General features: G+C 34.7%; 2 protein-coding genes across 3 annotated transcripts; one reads left to right on the forward strand and one right to left on the reverse strand.

Moving 5' to 3' along the window:
• Positions 1 to 46: 46 nt before the first annotated feature.
• Positions 47 to 5,083, forward strand: letmd1 (LETM1 domain containing 1). Its single transcript, XM_058763022.1, has 9 exons — positions 47 to 245; positions 530 to 687; positions 793 to 908; positions 999 to 1,081; positions 1,983 to 2,169; positions 2,273 to 2,374; positions 2,461 to 2,613; positions 2,706 to 2,802; positions 3,850 to 5,083. Exons 1-9 carry the CDS (start codon positions 127 to 129, stop codon positions 3,921 to 3,923), a joined length of 1,089 nt encoding a protein of 362 aa, XP_058619005.1. The 5' UTR covers positions 47 to 126; the 3' UTR covers positions 3,924 to 5,083.
• A 107-nt stretch (positions 5,084 to 5,190) lies between these two features.
• Positions 5,191 to 19,141, reverse strand: cd63 (CD63 molecule). Of its 2 annotated transcripts, none has more exons than XM_058763023.1 (8): positions 18,994 to 19,141; positions 17,457 to 17,541; positions 12,555 to 12,737; positions 9,620 to 9,694; positions 9,441 to 9,533; positions 6,000 to 6,146; positions 5,721 to 5,804; positions 5,191 to 5,623 (listed from the first exon to the last, which is right to left on the reverse strand). In XM_058763023.1, exons 2-8 carry the CDS (start codon positions 17,520 to 17,522, stop codon positions 5,558 to 5,560), a joined length of 714 nt encoding a protein of 237 aa, XP_058619006.1. In that variant the 5' UTR covers positions 17,523 to 17,541; positions 18,994 to 19,141; the 3' UTR covers positions 5,191 to 5,557. The 2 variants fall into 2 exon arrangements, with proteins under 2 accessions (XP_058619006.1, XP_058619007.1); XM_058763024.1 differs by lacking the exon at positions 18,994 to 19,141 and adding an exon at positions 18,327 to 18,808.
• Positions 19,142 to 19,153: the final 12 nt, after the last annotated feature.

Genomic DNA, 19,153 nt, shown 5'->3' on the forward strand with positions numbered 1-19,153 from the left:
ACACAGATATTTGGTGCGCATTGGTTACTATGGATGCGGTTATTGAAGCAGCCAATCACAGCGCCGTGCCCGCATTCCATTCTCTGAAGACACGCCCTCGTAGAACTGTCAGCTGCTCAGTCCAAGATGGCGCTGTCCTGTAGAGGGGTATGCCGCGGGGCTTCTTTGATCTTACTGTACGGAAAACGACCTGTCGGGGTCAAAGCAAGTCTCTGCACACCTAGACTGGCTTCCACAAAATCCAGGTACTATTTATAACAAGTTCAGAATGATCGCTCATATGTAGGCAGTGGTTTTCATACCATACAGCTAGGTGTTTTTGCATATGGACTCGTTATGAAATTATATTGATGATGGCGTTTCATCATAAATAATACAAATGGGGCCAAGAGAAATATTTCTCATTGTCTATCCTCCTTTCGGTTGTTGGCCAGAGAAAAAATGCATTGGGTTCATCAGGAAATACAGTACCTGCCCTGTGACATCACACAACATCTTTATTTGTTTATGTCTGTCTGTCTGTCTGTAGTAGTTTGTGGTTTGTTAGACACTACTCTCCTTCACAAGCCAGACATGGGATTGGTCGAAGCGTTGTGTCCGGTCTGAAATGGACCAATGAGAAATATGAGAGATTCCTGCAACGTCGCTTTCCACGATTTTACGTTCTTTATAACACTTTTATGAGAGGTCAGAGTGAATAATAAATCTTTCAAATTATTACAGATTTTTTTTTATCCTCAAACCATCACTGCCAAATATGTTATGATATAGGTTTTATGATTTTCTGTAAAGGTTTCAGGCTCCTGTTTCAAGATGGTAAAGAAGTGAGAAGAATCGTAGCCCGCATGCTCAGTGAAAGAATAGAGCACCAGAATTTGCCTTACCGTGATATGGAGAAAATCAGGCAGGTGAGTCAAAGAACTGAAGCAGACATTTATGGGATATATTGCTGTTATAAGTTGTATTAAATTGTTATCATTTTTGTGTGTTGCTTTCAGGTCCGCAGGGACTTAATCAAAGCCATTCCATTGGTCATCATATCAATACCTCCTTTTGCCAACTATTTGGTCTTCATCCTTATGTGAGTATTACTAACTTACTCTGCTGATTATTCAGTGTTTTGTCTTTTTAGCAATTATGAATTATTTTTGCATCTTTGAAACTGATTGAATATTGAATGTCTCCCTTATTATCTGTTACTCTTCCATTAATTGATCCGAGATACTTCCATTTTCAAGGATGTGATTTTTCTATATTTATACAAATTTCTGACCTGAGACGTATGACCCACATGAATCTGAGTGAAAATGGATGCATTTTAAAGTAATAATTATTTATTATTATTATTATTATTATTGTTGTTGTTGTAATATAGCAAAGTAACAACAACAATAATAACAATTATTATTATTATTATTGTAGTATAGCTAGGTATTATTAAAAATAATAATAACTATAATTAATACATAGCTATATTACAATAATATTTTATTTAATTGTTAAAATGTAAATAAAAATAATCTATTTAAATATTTTAATAACAATAGTAGTTTGTTATTATTAATACCCTTTTTTCAGTATAATAGTCTTATTGCAATTTTAACATTTCTTTATTTTTATGATTTAAGTTTAATTTGTTGTTTTAAATGAGATTTTTACCATTTTAATAATAGTAAACACTGAATCACTGAATAACTTTATTAAATATTATTTTTATTTTACAGTACAATAATATTATTTTCATTTAATTTTCACAATTGAAATACTGTTTTCATTAATATTTTATTATATACTCAGCTTTTTATTTTACAGCACAGTAATTTGTTTTGCAATAGTAATATGTTTCTTTGATTAGTTTTTAAATGTAAATAAAAATATTTTGAATAATAATAATAATAGTTTATTATTATTATTAAATGGGGTGAGGGGTGTTTTTCGTCTTTCTTGTGCTTAGCTGATCACATGCCTGCATCATCCTCTAGGTACCTCTATCCTCGCCAGCTTCTGATCCGGCACTTCTGGACCCCACAGCAGATGGTGGAGTTTCAGGGGGTGTATCATACCCAGAGAGCCCAGCACCACTGGGCTATAGTCAAAGGGATGGAGAGCACATCAACATCGGTCCAAGACAGCCGTCTCAAAAGCCGCCTTACAGAGCTCTGCAGTAAGGTAGCCTGAGCTAATTCATTATTTTACATGTGTAAAATATAGCCTTTGTTAGTTATTTTATTCAGATTTTGACTTTTTATTAATTATAAATGTGTGTCTGCAGGTCCGAAGTGGAATCCATCCTGTGGTGTCTGATGTCCATGCAGTGAGAACTTTGTTCTCTGGACCTCCCTTGGGCATCAAGAGAATGTATGCAGATCAGATGGTGAGCTCCAAATAATCGACTAGTTTAACAATGAACTTCACTTCAAATGTACTTAGTCTTTAGTCTTGTTTAAAATGTATTTGCAGAGACACCTCTGTGCTTTGCTCTTTCTGACGCCCCGCCTCCCAGGCTTCTGGATTGGTCGACGCTTGAACAGCCACGCCTTTGAACTCATGCAGCTTGATCGTGCCATTGTTCGATTAGGCTTGCATCAGTTAAATGACGCAGAGCTCAGAGAGGTCAGAGGTCACTCCATATTTTGCCTGTTACATTCTGTTAGCAGCCTTTATTTTGTGATTTTTGAAGAATATTTTTACTTCACATCTGCTAGGCATGTTACATGAGAGGGCTGAATCCAGACCGCCTGAGTCCAGGACAGTGCCGGGAATGGCTCACACAGTGGTTGCAGTTCTCAACACACCTCAAAGGTACACAAGCCATAAGATCAAGGCTATGTTCAGAATAGCGAACTAGCATGCTACTTTTATAGTGCATTCATGCCAGGTCATACTAGATGAAAACTTCCACTCCGAGCCATTCTCGTCTTTAGAGCAGGAATTATTGTTTGTAATTGTAATTTGTAAGTGACAAAATAACAAAACAGGTAACAGCTGTTACGTAAATGTAAAAGTTTACTTAGCAGGACATTATTTTCCCAACTCTGTTTTTGCCACATTATTGTATTGTACAGTACCGTATGTTTATTTCAATTACAAAGCGTATCTTTAAAGGCTGATTTCTTATCTTTTTTTTTTTTTCAGAAATAGAATCTCAATAGAACTTACATACACTGAACTTTACAGTTTTATTGCTATCTATATTCTGAAGTTTTTTTTACATAAGGGTTTGTTTATACAGTATATTATTTGTCTGCTTTTATACAACATTTTATTCCTAAAAACATTTCCTGGCAGCTGATAGTATTTTATAGATTTATGGAGTGATTAAAAACAGATGTCCAAAATCCCCTCTGTGAAAAACATTTAAATTTAATGTGAAATAAGAATTTTTAACCTGGCTTTACCAGGGTGCAGTTTTCTGTTCTAGAAATGTATGCCTTATTTGCATATTTAAACATAACATTTCATTTGCATCATTTCTCTATGCAAATCTGCTGTAGACAATACAAAAAGTCTTGTGTACAACTGAATGCATTGCACAGGATACTGTATGACTTTTTTTTACAATACAAGATGAAAACGGGATAACAGTGTAGCATATTTATATTAACCATTACAGTCACAATATTTTGAAGTATAGTGTGCACTGCACAGTATTCAGTATTTGAGCACAGACGTGCTCTAAAGTTTTCCTTTAAAATACCCTGAATGTTTCTTAATTAGTCTGTAGTGGTTTTTGTTGAATAGCATGAACAAATAGCACAGAAGAAACCACTGTTGTGCTTTTGAAACCGACTTGACAGTTACTGTGTTGCACATTCATTGTGGTGTTCCATTTCCTTCCTGTTTGACCAGAGTCCGAGACCTCCCTCTATCTGCACTGTATGGTACTGCTAACTATAAACTTCCCTAAACACCCACGTCACTGACCTCTGGAGGAAGTAGATGACTTCTCTTCTGAACGCCCAGCACTGATTATCCACCACCACACCCAAAGGCAAAACACAGCGGGAACAAACAGACTCGTGTATGCAAATCCAAACAGCGCAACAAGCTTTTTTTACCATGAGTCTTTTGGCTTAGTCGCACATTACTTTCATAATGAAGGGATTTTTTTAGGTTTTTGTTGGAATTATTCTTTAAAAGGGGTGACATGCTTTAAAATGTGTTTCTTGAAGATGTATCCAATTTTGTTTACTTCAGTAAGGAGGGACATGGCCATTGAAAAACGTCATCGGGATTCTGGAATTTGTCTAATAATTTCATTCATTTTTTCCCCCCATATAGACAGGGTGTGTAATTAATGATGTACATTTACACTGGGAGAGGTTCTAACCACGTCTGAGACAAAAAGCACACTGAACATCTGCCAAATGCATCCATTTGGAATTAAAGCTCATTGGTCTTATATTGAAACATTTTCATTCTGAATATTTATTTTGCTAACAGTTGTTCATGCACAGTCATTTGTGAATTGCATTTTGAGACATTTTGTACCTTTGTTTAAAACCTGCACTGACAAGCATCACCTAATCGCATTCATTTTTCTAGAGTCTCTCTCGAATTGTTTAAAATGTTTTACTATAGAAACCCATTTTTGTGTTTTAAATTTGATGTCAAAACTGAAGAGAGGTTTACAGCCTTTAAAAATACTGGAGATAAAGTGTATTCCTTAATATATTATTAAGCTATGTTCTATAATGCAGCATATACTTATTTTAATTACATTTATTTTTTATTTTTGAGTTCTAAAGATTACAAACAATATTGCACCTTGTTCCTGTCCTATCCAATAAGAAGCTGTTTGCTGTGAGCACTGGGCTATTTGGTCATGGCATTTATGTTATGCTAAATGAGTCTTGACAAGTTCTGAAATAACTTGATCTTCTTCAGCCTTTTAACAGGTGCCTTTTACTTAAGAACAGGTACAAATGAGGTGCAGTTCATGCCGTTATCTGTATATGTTGCCAAATGTGTTGCATTATTTTGTTTTTATATAAAGAGGCAATGCTGTTTGGTTCGGTGTTAAAGTACATAGTCAGTGCAGTATGAAAAGATTGGAACTTCTATTAAAAGACTTGAAACTTTATGGTCTCTGTTTGCATCCCTCATTATGGTAGCACTGATTCATCAACAACACAGTAGTAAACTGAAATAACTAATATTTAAATTCATTATATTTAAGACAAGGACAAGGTTGTTTAGAACATTTTATTCCTTATTTTTTGACACGAATGTTTTATAAATGTATAAAATTTGGCATATCAGTAATTCATTGATTGTTGTCCTGTAACCCAAAGGAATGTCACTGCAGTAAAGATCAAGTTTAAAACAATGTCTAAAGTATAAATCAGAGATTTAACAGGAGACTAATCTACTGGATTATTCACAGAAGCACAGACGTCATAGATATTTCATTCTCAAAGAAAATGAGTACTGTCAACTCACACAGCAAGGGGGAAAATAATTGGCATTTATATAATAGCTTTAAAAACACCTGAACAGTCTCTTAAGAGCTTTAAGTGATGTGCTGAAATGGATGAAGTGCTGTAACCAGATGTGATCACATGACCTCATAACCGCTGCGGATGGCTCGCATCAGAATGCAGGACAACACGATACCTGTGATCTACAAAAAAAAATAAAAAATTTATTGGTTAGTGTATGAAGAAGGGGAGTTTGCATTGATGTGCATATAATAGGAAAACCAATCTTGCAGGTCTTACCTGCACAAATGCAATGACCAGAGCTCCCACAGCGAGCCACAGGATATTTTGCTTTAGAAATTTGTCCAGAATGGGCTGACATCCCTGTGTTAAACAAACACAAAAACAAAACCTAAGTGCTTATAGCACATCCCACATATTCTGTCCAATAAACAATTTGAAACAGTGTCATTTAAAAAAGTAAATTTAAAAGACACTAAATTAAATTTTCTTTGTAAAAATGCCATAGTACAGAAGAGACAGCCAAAGTGCACTTTCAAAAAATAAAAAGCGTCTTACCTCTGTGTAGATTTTGTTGGTATCGTGGATAGCTCCATTACCACAATTCTTAGTGTTATTTTTACAGCAGGTGTCTGGGACTGAATTGGTAGGGATGAATTTCGATTTCAACCAATCATCAGAGGAGTTTCCTCCACAGCACTTGTACTACAAGACAGACATTACAAATTCATATTTAACTGGTCTTTTTGTAAATATATATATTCAATTAAATTCAATATTGCTTTATTGGCATGACTGTAAAAAAATACAATATTGCCAAAGCTTGAAATATACGTGGAGAAATATAATAACAATGAAAAGATCAAAATAATAGAATAAAAACCTTATAACAATATAAACTTAAATAAACAGTGTAACAAATAAGAACTTATTATGTGAACATTTCATACCACAGTGTTTAACACAAACACACAAGGCTGAGGGTCACCATGGTAGACAGTAGGGAAACACCTTGAGGTCAGACGTAATACACATATTACACACATTATGTACATTCACCTGCTGTCTCTCAGGCTGTGGCACATCCACACATATCTCACAGCCAGTGCTGCTGTCTGTCCCTCTCCTAGTATTATCTTTATTTGATCTGTTTCACTAATGGCTGTAAAGTTCTTTATTAAGTTGGTGAGTTTTTTGAAGTAGAGGTTTCTTATGGATACTGTATGCATTTATGACAGTGAAGTAGGAAGTGCGTCTCTGTCTCGATCTCTCCTGTCTCACAGTGAGCACACACTCTTTGCTCTCTGGGTAACCAGCTCTTTCTGTGTCTGGCTAGTCTGTGCTCACTGAGCCTGTACTTGGTCAGGATCTGTCTCTGCTTTGTGTCTCTGACACTCTGGAGATAATCTTCTAATTCATAATTTGATTTTATGGTCCGATATAGTTGTAATTTACTTTGTGTTTTAGTCTCTTGTTCATCCCAATGTTCCAAATATACATTTTTAGATTGTTTGATAATTTGATTTATTTTGATGTTTGGGTGAGAAGCAGTGCTGGTCTGAGACTGGTTAGTGTTAGTAGAGTTAGTCAGGTTAGTAAGTCTCAGAACCAGCTGACTGAGTGGACACTTTTCGGGGTTCAGTTCTTGGGTTTGTAGTGCTTTAAAATGTAGCGATTCTGTGGGACTCGATTTAAGATGCATCCAGAATTTGAGGGATCTTTTTTGTATATTTATAATCAATGGGAATCGGCCTAATTCTGCCCTACATGCATTATTGGGTGTTTTTCTTTGTAATTTTAGGATCATTTTGCAGAATTCTGTGTGTAGGGCTTCTGTTGGATGTCTGTCCCATCTAGTGTAGCTCTGATTACTGAGTGGACCCCATACCTCACTTCCATACAGCGCTATGGGCTGAATCACACTATCAAAGATTTTACACCAAATTGGAAGCGGTATTTCAATATTTTGGAATTTTTTCTTGATTGCGTATAGAGCTCTTCGAGCTTGATCTTTGAGAGCATTCACTGCCATACTGAAACTCCCCGATGCAGTGATGATCAGGCCGAGGTAAGTGTACTGCATCGTGTGTTCTAGGGCAGTGCTGCCTAGATTGAACTGGTATCTGTGTTCCTGACATCTGGGCTTTTTCTGAAAGACCATAATGTTGGTCTTTTTGAGGTTTACTGCCAGGGCCCAGTTCTGGCAGTAGTTCTCCAGCAGTAGTTCTCCAGCAGGTCTAGGTGCTGCTGTTGTCCCTGTGGGGTGGATGACAGCAGCACCAGATCATCTGCGTACAGCAAAAGCTTGATGTTTTTGTCTTGTAGAGTGAGTCCAGGGGCTGTAGACTGTTCCAACTGCACCGCTAATTCATTAATGTAGATGTTGAACAGTGTTGGACTCAGGCTAGAGCCCTGCTGCACTCCTCTCTTCTGGGTGAAGAATTCTGTATGTTTGTTGCCAATTCGTATTGCACATTTGTTGTTTGAATACATTGATTTTACAATGTCATAAACTTTACCCCCTACACCACTTTATAAAAGCTTATAATATAATCCATCGTGCCAAATAGAATCAAATGCTTTTTTGAAATCGATAAAACATGCAAATATTTTTCCATTTTTGGTCTGTTTTACGTGTTTATTGATTAAGGTGTGCAGGGTGTAAATGTGGTCAGTAGTTCTATGATTAGTAAGAAACCATAGATCGATAGATAGATAGACATTTTTTAATTGCGATTAATCGGATTGTTATGCGCAAAATTCAATAATTCGAAAGGGTGTTTTAAAAGTGCTGCTATATGAACAAAAGTGCAGTAACATTTGTTTGCAAACACTTTAAACAAATAAGGTGCTTTTTTTACAGCAGTATTCCCATTACATAGTAGCAGTTAAGTATTAATGAAATCAAATTAAATATAAAACCAAAGCTATTTGCCACTGCCAGGGCATTAATGTTTTTTTTTGTCTAGTTTGTTATAGAAAAACAAGTTATGCTCAGAATCCAGAGGCTCGATCACAACATTATAACAGGCACCTTCCGAGTAGAGACCTGCACTCTCGCGGGACCCAACGCAGCAGAGTGTGGCGCGGGACAACACTTGATGGGCGAGCGCGGGTGGGTAGAGACTTGTGTGTGTGCGGGATGTGGGCAAATAAAATATAAACACAAAATATCTAAAAACATAAATTGTTATTCATCTATTGCACAAAAACTACTAATATAACATAAAAATGTTTAACATGCGCAAGCATGGGCAGTTTTTATTTATAACACGTCTTTGCCACGTTGAGCAATGTAGACAACCACAGACATATCTGTTGATTTCAGGAACACAATGGCCTTTTCTGTTAAAAATAACAGTGAACAGTGGTTTGTGAATGTTAGTGCTTAGCCTAAATAATTTTATCGGGAGCGTTCATGTGAGCACTGCAGCAGTCTTTAGGCCTGCTGTCATATATATATATATTAGTGCTGTCAAACATCGAAAATAAAAATAAAATGAGTGTGTACTGTGTATATTTATTATGTATATATAAATACAAATACATGCATGTATATATTTAAGAAAAATGTTGTTTATATACTAAATCTATTTATATATAAAATAATAATAATATAAATATATACATGTAACTATTTTCAAAATATATACTGTGTGTGTGTATTTATATATACATAATATATGTATGTGTACTGTATTTATTTATTATGTAAACAAAAACTTTTATTTTGGATGTGATTGATTAATCGCGATTAATCATTTTACAGCACTAATATATATATATATATATATATATATATTTATAAATAAATCATTAAGCAATTGGCCACATGACAGCACAAGAGGAAGCAGGATGTCGGTTTAGTGTCAACAGATGCCACTGAGCAAACAAAAATTGGAGAAACTCTTGAGACACGATCATGTCACCGAAGCAGGATCACAGGCCTTGTTTGGACAAGCAGCACAGCCAAAATATAAGAGGTATGGGTTTACTAACCTGTTGCTGTATGGCATCAATGGCTTCACGGTTGTCTGTTTCATTGTATCCTGTGATCATGCCGTCAAAGGCTTTATTCAGCACATCAGTCAGCTGCAGACAAAGAGAAATTATTATTAGCCAAATGGTACTAGGAAACAGATTAATAAAAATGAAGCGCCAATGAGAAGAGTGCTTACGTTCCTACGCAATACATATCCAGCGATGGCAGCTCCAATTTCAACGATGATGATAAGGGAGAGAATAACAGCAAACTAGGAAAGAATAAACAGGTGACTGGTAAAGGTGATTTAACTAGGAATAGCATTTCATATTCCATAACTAGGAATAGTATTTCATATTCCATAACTAGGAATAGCATTTCAAAGAGTTTAATGATTTTATTTAGAGCTGGTAGGTGCTGTGCTACTATATTTTTGTAGGCATAAAGTGGCACATTCTGAGGCATCAGTTCATTGTAACTGTTTGATTTCCATTTTAGTCAAATATGCAGATACACATCTATTCTTCAAATTAAGCGTTGTATAAAAAGGAATCTGGTTTGTCCTGTTGGCCATGTGTTGACCATGTCAGCTTTACAGCAGTCAGTGTGTAAGCAAATGCATCAGCAGCAACTTACTGGGAAAAAAAGCATAGATGTAGTGCAATAGTGTAAATGTGTACCAAGTTACTTGGACAATATTTAAAGTCTGCATGAAATCAAAATTTACACTATTTAATTTTTTAGCACACATTGCTAGTCTTGAGGTGAACAATTAATCCGTGCAAGTTAATCTACTGAAAAAAAAAAAAAAAAAAAGGTTTGTCTTGGTAATCAAAGTCATCAAAATCTGAACATTGGCTTCCATTCTGGAATGGCATTCCTTCTCTGATGACGTCAGTTTCACAGCTTGGCCAGAGTATCCTTAAACACGCTCCTCACCGGTAAGCGTGCACTTATATTAGTGTGCTTCACCACTAAACTTAACCCCACATATAAACTTCATATTTCAGTCAGTTAACAGTATATGTTCACAAGTACACTTGTATACATTTACATGTTAACATTGTCTACTACCCCAGTACATGCCAGATTTTATCATTAAATTGTCTTTTTTACCAATTTTTCCATTAATACTCATAATTTTACACACATTTCCCAAATCTTTAATGTTAATCTATTTACATAAATGTATGACATGCAATAAAATATTTAAATAATTAAATTAGAAACTAATAAATAACACTAATGCACAACTTAATGAAAACTCACCATTTATGTAATTTATTATGTAATGTTTTTTATATTAAAATCTGAAAAAAATGTGGAAATATAAATATACAGTGTGTGCAGAATTATTAGGCAAGTTGATATTCTGGTCATATTTTTTTTCCAAGAACATTTTACCAATTCCAAACCACATCAATCTTAGTAACTACTATCAATGTTGTATTTAATCATTTATAAGTGATATATAATTGCCCATGAAGGCTGAAAGTTAAAAACTCCTTATTTCAGGTGTGCAGAATTATTAGGCAGGTTTTCTTTTACAGATAAAATGAGCCAAAAATGAGATTGAACTCAAGAATAAAAGTAAAACAATTATTAAATGCCCATGAGAAGGATGCAATACTAATCCAATAATAGAATTAGGAAAGTTAAGGCATGACCACTGGGCAGCAAAATGCTCATTGAGTCAGCAGGGTCAGAAAAAACAGGTGGAGAAGAAAACACGTTAACTGCAAAAGAATTAGGAATTAATGTCAAGAATTAGGTGAGAAACCATCAGGAACCATTTAGTCTCCAGCACCACCATTTTACAGAACTGCAACCTTCCTGGAGTTTCCAGAAGTGGAATGTGTCAGGTTCTCAGAGACTTTGCTTGGGTAAAAAAATATTTTAAATGACTCTCACTTAAGAATAACATGCTGAAGTGTTGTGAAATACACGAAGACTGATTTTTTATAGGCTTTATGGACAGATAAGTTGAGAGTGACTCTTGAAGGACCAGCATCACATCCTCTTGTGCCACAGTTTGAAGAATTTATCTTCCAGAATCTGGCAGTAAGTTTTAGGAGCTCATTTTTAATCAATCCCGCAAGACAGACTTTTCAGGATAGGAGATTAACTAAAATGAGCTCCCAAAACTTACTGCCAGATTCTGGAAGATAAATTCTTTAAACAGTGGTACAAGAGGATGTGATGCTGGTCCTTCAAGAGTCACTCACAACTTATCCGTCCATAAATCCTATACAAAATCAGCCTTCATGCATTTCACAACACTTCAGCATGTTATTCTTATTAAGTGAGGGCCATTTTAAAGAATTTTTTACCCAAGCAAAGTCTCTGAGAACCTGACACCTTGTAATTCTGGAGACTCCAGGAAGGTTGCAGTTCTGGAAAATGATGGTGCTGGAGACTAAATGGTTCCTGATGGTTTCTCACCTAATTCTTCACCTTAATTCTTAATTCTTTTGCAGTTAACATGTGTCTTTTCCTCTCCACCTGTTTTTTCTGACCTTGCTGACCCAATGAGCATTTCGCTGCCCAATGGTCATGCCTTAACTTTGCTAACTCTATTATTGCATTAGTATTGCATCCTTCTCATGGGCATTTAATAATTTTAACTTTATTCTTGAGTTCAATCTCTTTTGGCTCATTTTATCTGTAAAGGAAAACCTGCCTAATAATTCTGCACACCTGAAATAAGAAGTTTATGACTATCAGCCTTCATGGACAATTATATATCACTTATAAATTATTAAATACAAAATCAATAGTAGTTATTAAGATTGATGTGGTTTGGAATTGGTCAAATGTTCTTGGAAAAAAAATATGACCAGAATATCAACTTGCCTAATAATTCTGCACACACTGTATGTGCATTTTTGACAGCTGACTTCTGCATAGGGTAAAATAAGATCAAAGCAAACCTAACAAATAAAAGCAAAATGCATGTCATACATGGTGACTAGGTCTTTGTTTACAATGAGAGTGATCTAATACCGAAGCATTAAGAATAAACAGGGTTGCTTCATCTGTTTGCATCTATCAATTAAATTACATTTACTTGAATTCCTGAATCTCATTATATGCACAGATAGAACATGAATATTTTCATCACACATTCTTACCGTTGTGACCATGCAATAATTCTCCTTCCAGGCACCACAGCAGCCAAAGAATGCGATGAATAAGATGACGACTCCCACCACTAGGAGCACTAGAGGAGACCCAGAGTATCCTTTGGTGACAACCGTGGTGTTGATAGAAACTTTAGCCAATAACCCCAGAATTATTAAGGCCAGGCCACACAGCTAGGGATACGAGAAAGAGAGAGGAAGTGAGAGGAAAAACAGTGACTTTAAAAGACTCTTCTATTATAATGGAGTTATTCCTCATTCTGTAGTTAAACTGACATTAACCTGCAAATAACATTGGTTACATTTTTAAACTTACAACAGTCACTTATTTGTAATCATAAAAACTGAAACAGAAGAATGACAATGAAAAAGAGACCCAAAAAGAGGAACTGGAACCTCAAGACAGAAGCCATAAGTCATGTGCTTGCATTCTTAAATTAGCTCAAAGAGTCAAATGAAATAAAAGTATTTATTAAATTCTAAACGTACCTATTAAGCACACTTCCATTTCTGAGATCAGATTATAGAAAGAAAAAAAATTGTATTATCCCACTTGATGTCTTAACCAACTGATGTGTTTGTTACTATATACCTCCTATAATTTCAAGTCAATCAGATCATTGCACGCTGAGATATGGGCCTCATGTGTTCACACTGTCTGGCGGCCATTTTGAAAGCGGTCTAAAAAAATTTCACCAAAAGTGGAGACCCTTAAATGTGCATTTTTTTTTTTTTTTAGATGTTTAAGCTTTTATTTTGGGTAAATTTCACTACTTATTGTAAAATTAAGAGATTAATGTTCAGACTTTTGCATATTATAACCTGGAACTTGGATGTGGGATATAATTACATTAGATCCAAAAGATAGTTTTAGCAACACAGCGCAGATGCTACAGAACACAGTTAGCTGACTAGCTGTATAAGATTGTGTGCTACACTAACATATTACTTCACAGGCATTACTGGCTCGTACTTTTACATCCATAATATTATAAATTGACAGTTTATTGCTGGTCTGTCATTTTACAGTGCTGTAATTTTTAAAGATTTCATTCTATTTTAAGGTGAGCTTAAAGGGTGCACTACTATGAAAATCACAGCTTCAGTGTGAAATCAATAAGAAAAAGTATAATTTCATAGATGGTTAATAATAGTTTATTCATATTAAAATATATATGAACTTAATACATGACTTAAGACTATATATTAAACAAAATCCTGTCATTAATAAATATTGCATGAAATTTATTAAAAATTGTTGCTGCTCCAGTTAAGCTCAGTGTGCTCTCTTTAAGCTCTTCCACATCGAACGTCGATGTAAATACTTCATAAACAGACTTTAAATATTAACTGATGGTTGTCACTTTAAGTTAAGTTAATCGATTTTCTATGGATTCTGTCAACTCAAATCTGCAGACTGGCTCTGAACTTTGGCAACTAGCATCAACTTCTCCAGACTGTAAATCTGTGGAAAATCGTGGCAAAAATCGTGTAGTGTTCTCCAGCCTTAAGAGAATATAGATAAGCTGACATCCATTTAACAAGAGTTTTCATAATGAGGCTAGTTTCTGTGTTTATCCCCATGAATTTGATTGGTTTGTTTTTGATTTTTGAATGTGTTACTTAGCTGAACGTGGACTAGTATAGATGTTGCAATGTGCTTAGATGACACTTCATTATGAATATATAACTGATCAAACTGAATGCCTTGTTGCTTGTGTTCTGTTTTTTTGTGATTGACTTTGTACCTTCAAAAATATATATTTTTACAATTATTCTTTAAAACGTTTCCTTAAAATAAACAAGAATTTTTAATAAAACATGATGTGGGCTTAATGGGAACAGGGGTGTGCTTAAAGGGTACAAAAATGTACCTTAAACAGCCAAACCTTTTGAAATTAATGATGTATATCTTAATTTAAATGCTTTTGTCATTTAAAATAAAACTATATATTTTTGTGAGAGAGATTAATATTTTATTTTAACATAACTTTTTGTACTGAAACCAATATCTTGTGAACTAAAAATGTCTCAATTAAGATTTTGGTGAGCTTTATAGATACGTTTAACCTAAGTAAGTACACGTAGTTAATTAATATCACTCAGTATTTACATGTATAATTACACTAACATCAACACCTTAAAATAAAGTGTAACCCTATCTTTTCAATTTAGTAATTAATATCAACTAGGAATTTTTAAGTGTTGTTTTCCGCTAAAGATGTAAAGAAAAGAAATGGTACCATAACTTATTTCATTACTCTGTTCCCTAACCCTGATTCTGACTGTAGGATGTTTGTGTTAGCATTAAAGGAAAAATAAAAAGGTAGTTGTAACTAGGTGTGGGTAAGTTATTAGAACTATGCGAGTCATAGCAAATTTCAGTACAGTAATTTGCCATTGGTGATGGCTTGAAATATCTATTCATCATGCTATGTAAAGTCAGCAATCAGGAAATTAGTTACGCACCATCATTATCACACAGGTAAAGTACTGTGTAAATGTCTCTTAAGTAAAGTATGACTGATCGGCGCAGCTGAGCAAAGTATAAAGGATGTTTAATAATACGTATAAGTCGGCTGTACAAATGAAGGAATATATGGATGTCTCACAGCAAGTCAACAACCCAAGTCAACTTTTATGACTATACTGATCCAGATAACATACAAAGCAACACCCGTGTAAATATTTGAAGGTAACAAGTAGCAGCAGGTACCTGAACAAAACTGTCAAAGATAAAACAACAGGAGGATGAATCCTGCTAAGTGAAAAAGATATACGTTGAAATTGCCAAGAATGTCTATTACATAAAGAAACACATGACAATAAGGAGTGGTGTTTAATTGTCTATTATCAGCCCATTTTCCAGTTGGCCTTTGGCATTTTTGCTTTTGTTTTTACTGAATGTGTCACTGATGAACGTTGATACTCATATGGGGAAAGTCACATGATGCTGTCACAAATAGGAAGATCAATCACATGAGTGAGACTGAACTTTTAAATTGTTCTTGCTTTCACAGAGAAATATAAGAGATCATAGTACAAAGCTCCACAGAGTAGTTTTTCCAGATTTTTTTTTTTTTTTGTTAAAAATTTTGTTGCTGCAAAGCAAACAACTGTAATTCTCAAAATCACTGGAATTGTTAATGGCTGAATGTTTGGTTTGTATCAGGAAATGCAGCAAAAGCGAAATAAATAAAAAAACTTATTATTTAACATTATTATTTAAAAAATTAAACATCGTAACACATCAGATCCCTTGTTTTGTGCTTTCAAACATTACAATTAAGAATCACACAAAGAAATTTCCCTGGGAAAGTTACATTAGTTCCACACGTGTACTGTTTTTAAACCCATCTGATCTCTACACTTTTTTCTGATTGTGGAAATATATTTTTAAAAACATCTCATTTATTTTGATGTTCGCTGAATACCATAACTAAAGTAATATTTCCTGTGCCACAAATCATTTATTTAAATTATAATTATAATCCTCATTAAGGATTTTCGCCAAGTTTCTGAGTAAACCGTTCAAGTACTGTGGGGTACACTAGAATAAACAGAAAATTAAATATAAAACGTAACAAAAATAAGGTGAGGTGAATCCCAGAAAGTGCTTAAAATGGCCACTGCAATCGCAACTTCAAGACAGATAACTAAATAATTCCTTCCTATAATTATATACATAATGCTCAAATGTACTTTAGGAAATTAAATATCCTTACAGCATAACAGAAACTAATTTCAGTGCGCTTGTCTAATCACAGGAAGCATAGATGATATAGGTGCTAAAATGAGCTTGTGGCCTTGTGCACATCCCCATCAGAGTTTGGGTGAAAAACAATCTGTCAGCTCATACAAGTACATGGCCATTAGCAACTATGTTGTCAATTTGAAGAATAGAGTGCTGTACATGCAAGAATGCTTTTTTTCTTTCAGAAAACATACAACTAAATGCTTAGGTTACACTTTAAACAGAGTGCTTGGTGCGCATATTTACACCAGGGAATACTTAGACACCAAACAATGTCAACACCAACAGCACAAGTTGATTGCATGAAAAAGCAGTGCGTTGTGTGATCAAACAAACTTGCTGGGATAAAGCGAGTGCTATTTTCCATGACCTAAAAGGAAGCCTGCATTATCAGCGAGCTGCTGAAGGACAGCCATAAACACTTTAATCCCCAAAGTCAACTAACAGCGAAGTGTTAACAACAAAACTAAATTTCTGCATTAAGCACACTTTAATTTTATGCCTTGAAGCGGTTGTGTCTTTCTACAAGTTAGGATGGTAATTAAATGAAATTGAGTTCACCACAACATTCTCATTAGCTTTAAGCATGTAATGCAAAGGTTTGCCCAGTTCCTGAGTAAAAACCCGTGCTCGTGAGTGATTGGTCTTTGAAACAGCCAAGGTTGATCTACACGCCAACACTAAATGACTGTATTCCTGTCATCTGAGTAAGCCAGAAAACACGCATTCCTGAATTTTGTGAAAGTTTTTGGCTTTCCACTCTGAGTCACAATTTTTTTTTACTCCTTGACTGTCATAGTTACTACGAACACTAAAAAGTTTGTTTGGTGGTTTTGAGAGGGGGAGGAGGAATTGTGAAATACCACAAGACTTATATGAGAAGTAAAGAAAAAACCTGTTCATTTTATTTCTCCTTTTTATGTCAAAGCACCTCAATAAACTAAAGTCAAAATGAAGCAGCATGAATTGTAAAAAGGGAGAGTTAGGAAAGCGTTTCATATAAATCTTTCACAAAAAAGTCTCCAGAAAACATGCAATAAGCCAACTATAATTCAGGAAAATGGGTCAGCAGTTATAACACATGCCTTAGCTAATGCAAAATGTGATGTGAAATAATACAGGTATTATTTGTTACTCACCCAGAAGATTAAATTAAAGAAAAAGAGCAGGTATTTGATACATTTCGCTCCACCTTCTACAGCCATGGTGCTTTTCAATTAAATCCTATGGAAAAATAAAGGTAAAAACACAAACGAAAGTAAATGACCACACTGCCCATAATACCTGCAAGGTTAAAAATACAGAAACAATATATAGGTCAGTGTATGAGGCTAATAATTAACTGTATATTACTTGAAGTCAAATATCCTTTTCAGGTAACAAAGAAACCATAAAATAAAAAAAACCAAGAAACTAAAATAATGTCAAAGGGCAAGAATATGTAAAGATGAAATGTGAAAGATTACAAAGTAATATGACTCAAAAAGACAATTGTATAGATGACTATAACCTTTAAAAATAAATAAATAAATAAATAAATAGATAGATAGATAGATAAGATTCTTTACTCCAAGATTTTTCAGGGTGGACATATTATGCTTGACCTCATGACTAACATCACAAAATTACTTGAAATAACTCCAAAATAATTTTTCTGAGTGGTTAATGTCTCATCCAGTGTGTGATGTTAGTTCTTACAGGACAAAGTATCACTGGACAGTAACTCAAGATACAAACAAAAGATTAACCACGTTTATTATTATTATTATTATTATTATTATTATTATTATATGTAAAAAAGTGAACAAAATGACTATAGTCAAAATAAACGAAGGTAAAATGTTGGTTTTGGACACTAAGGCCTAACATAATAGTAGTCCTCATTCTCTTTAACCAAACCCAAAAAAGGAAATTAATCAGGTAAAATTTAACATTAGAAATGCTAAAACTGTTGGCATGTCTTAAGAAACAAAGTAAAACCGTGTGAAAGGTGAAACTGTCGTTATTACCTCATCCGCCCGCAGTCACGAGACGAGTTCAGTTTGACGTTTTAAATAAATTGTGAATGTTTACGGTCAAATTGGCTTTTAAAGGCTACACCTTCTTTGACCGAGTTGCTAAGCTAGTTGTAAATAAATAATAAATATGTAAATAAAGTTTCTGAGTATGACGACGTTCAACAATAACGTTAATTTATTTCTTTTTCCTGATAATCCTCGTCTTCGTGGGTTATACAAACGTCGTCTTTCTTAACCAAATCCTTAACTTTAGAAGGCTTTACATGATGGTATTTTATATCTGATAAAACACAAGGTTTCGCGCGTTAAAAAAAAAACACACCAAAACGTCTGAAGTTTTGAAGACTTTTAGGCCCTCGCTCTTTCAGAAAAGACTTGAAATTCAAACTACGACACAAGAAAATCGCGAAGGAGAGGAAACAACGTGACTATTCACTGGGTTAACTAAATTACACAACGCGTGCAATTTCGAGGATTTCCAGTTAAAACTAATTACTTAAGATAACAAACAACAAGTACTCCTTATAAGCGAAGAGAAAGTGAGACATTAGCTTCAATCTCGAGTTTACTCGAAAAATTTCCGTTAACGTTGTTGAATCAGAGGTGTCGCGCGCCTGTCGAGAAAACATCAGTGAGAAATAAAGACGCTTAACGTTACCTCTGGTCAAAATGTCAAGACTAGCGTGCAGGAAACCTTGGATGCTATCTGTCCAAGCAACAGCACACGGATATGAGAAGTCGACTGTGTATAAGTGATCCTCCTCTGTAAGTGCACCCCACCCCTTAATTCAGAAGAGGCTGAGCTAGTGAGCCTAGTA

The sequence above is a fragment of the Onychostoma macrolepis genome, chromosome 23 (assembly GCF_012432095.1).
Source record: "Onychostoma macrolepis isolate SWU-2019 chromosome 23, ASM1243209v1, whole genome shotgun sequence".
Lineage (NCBI taxonomy): Eukaryota > Metazoa > Chordata > Actinopteri > Cypriniformes > Cyprinidae > Onychostoma > Onychostoma macrolepis.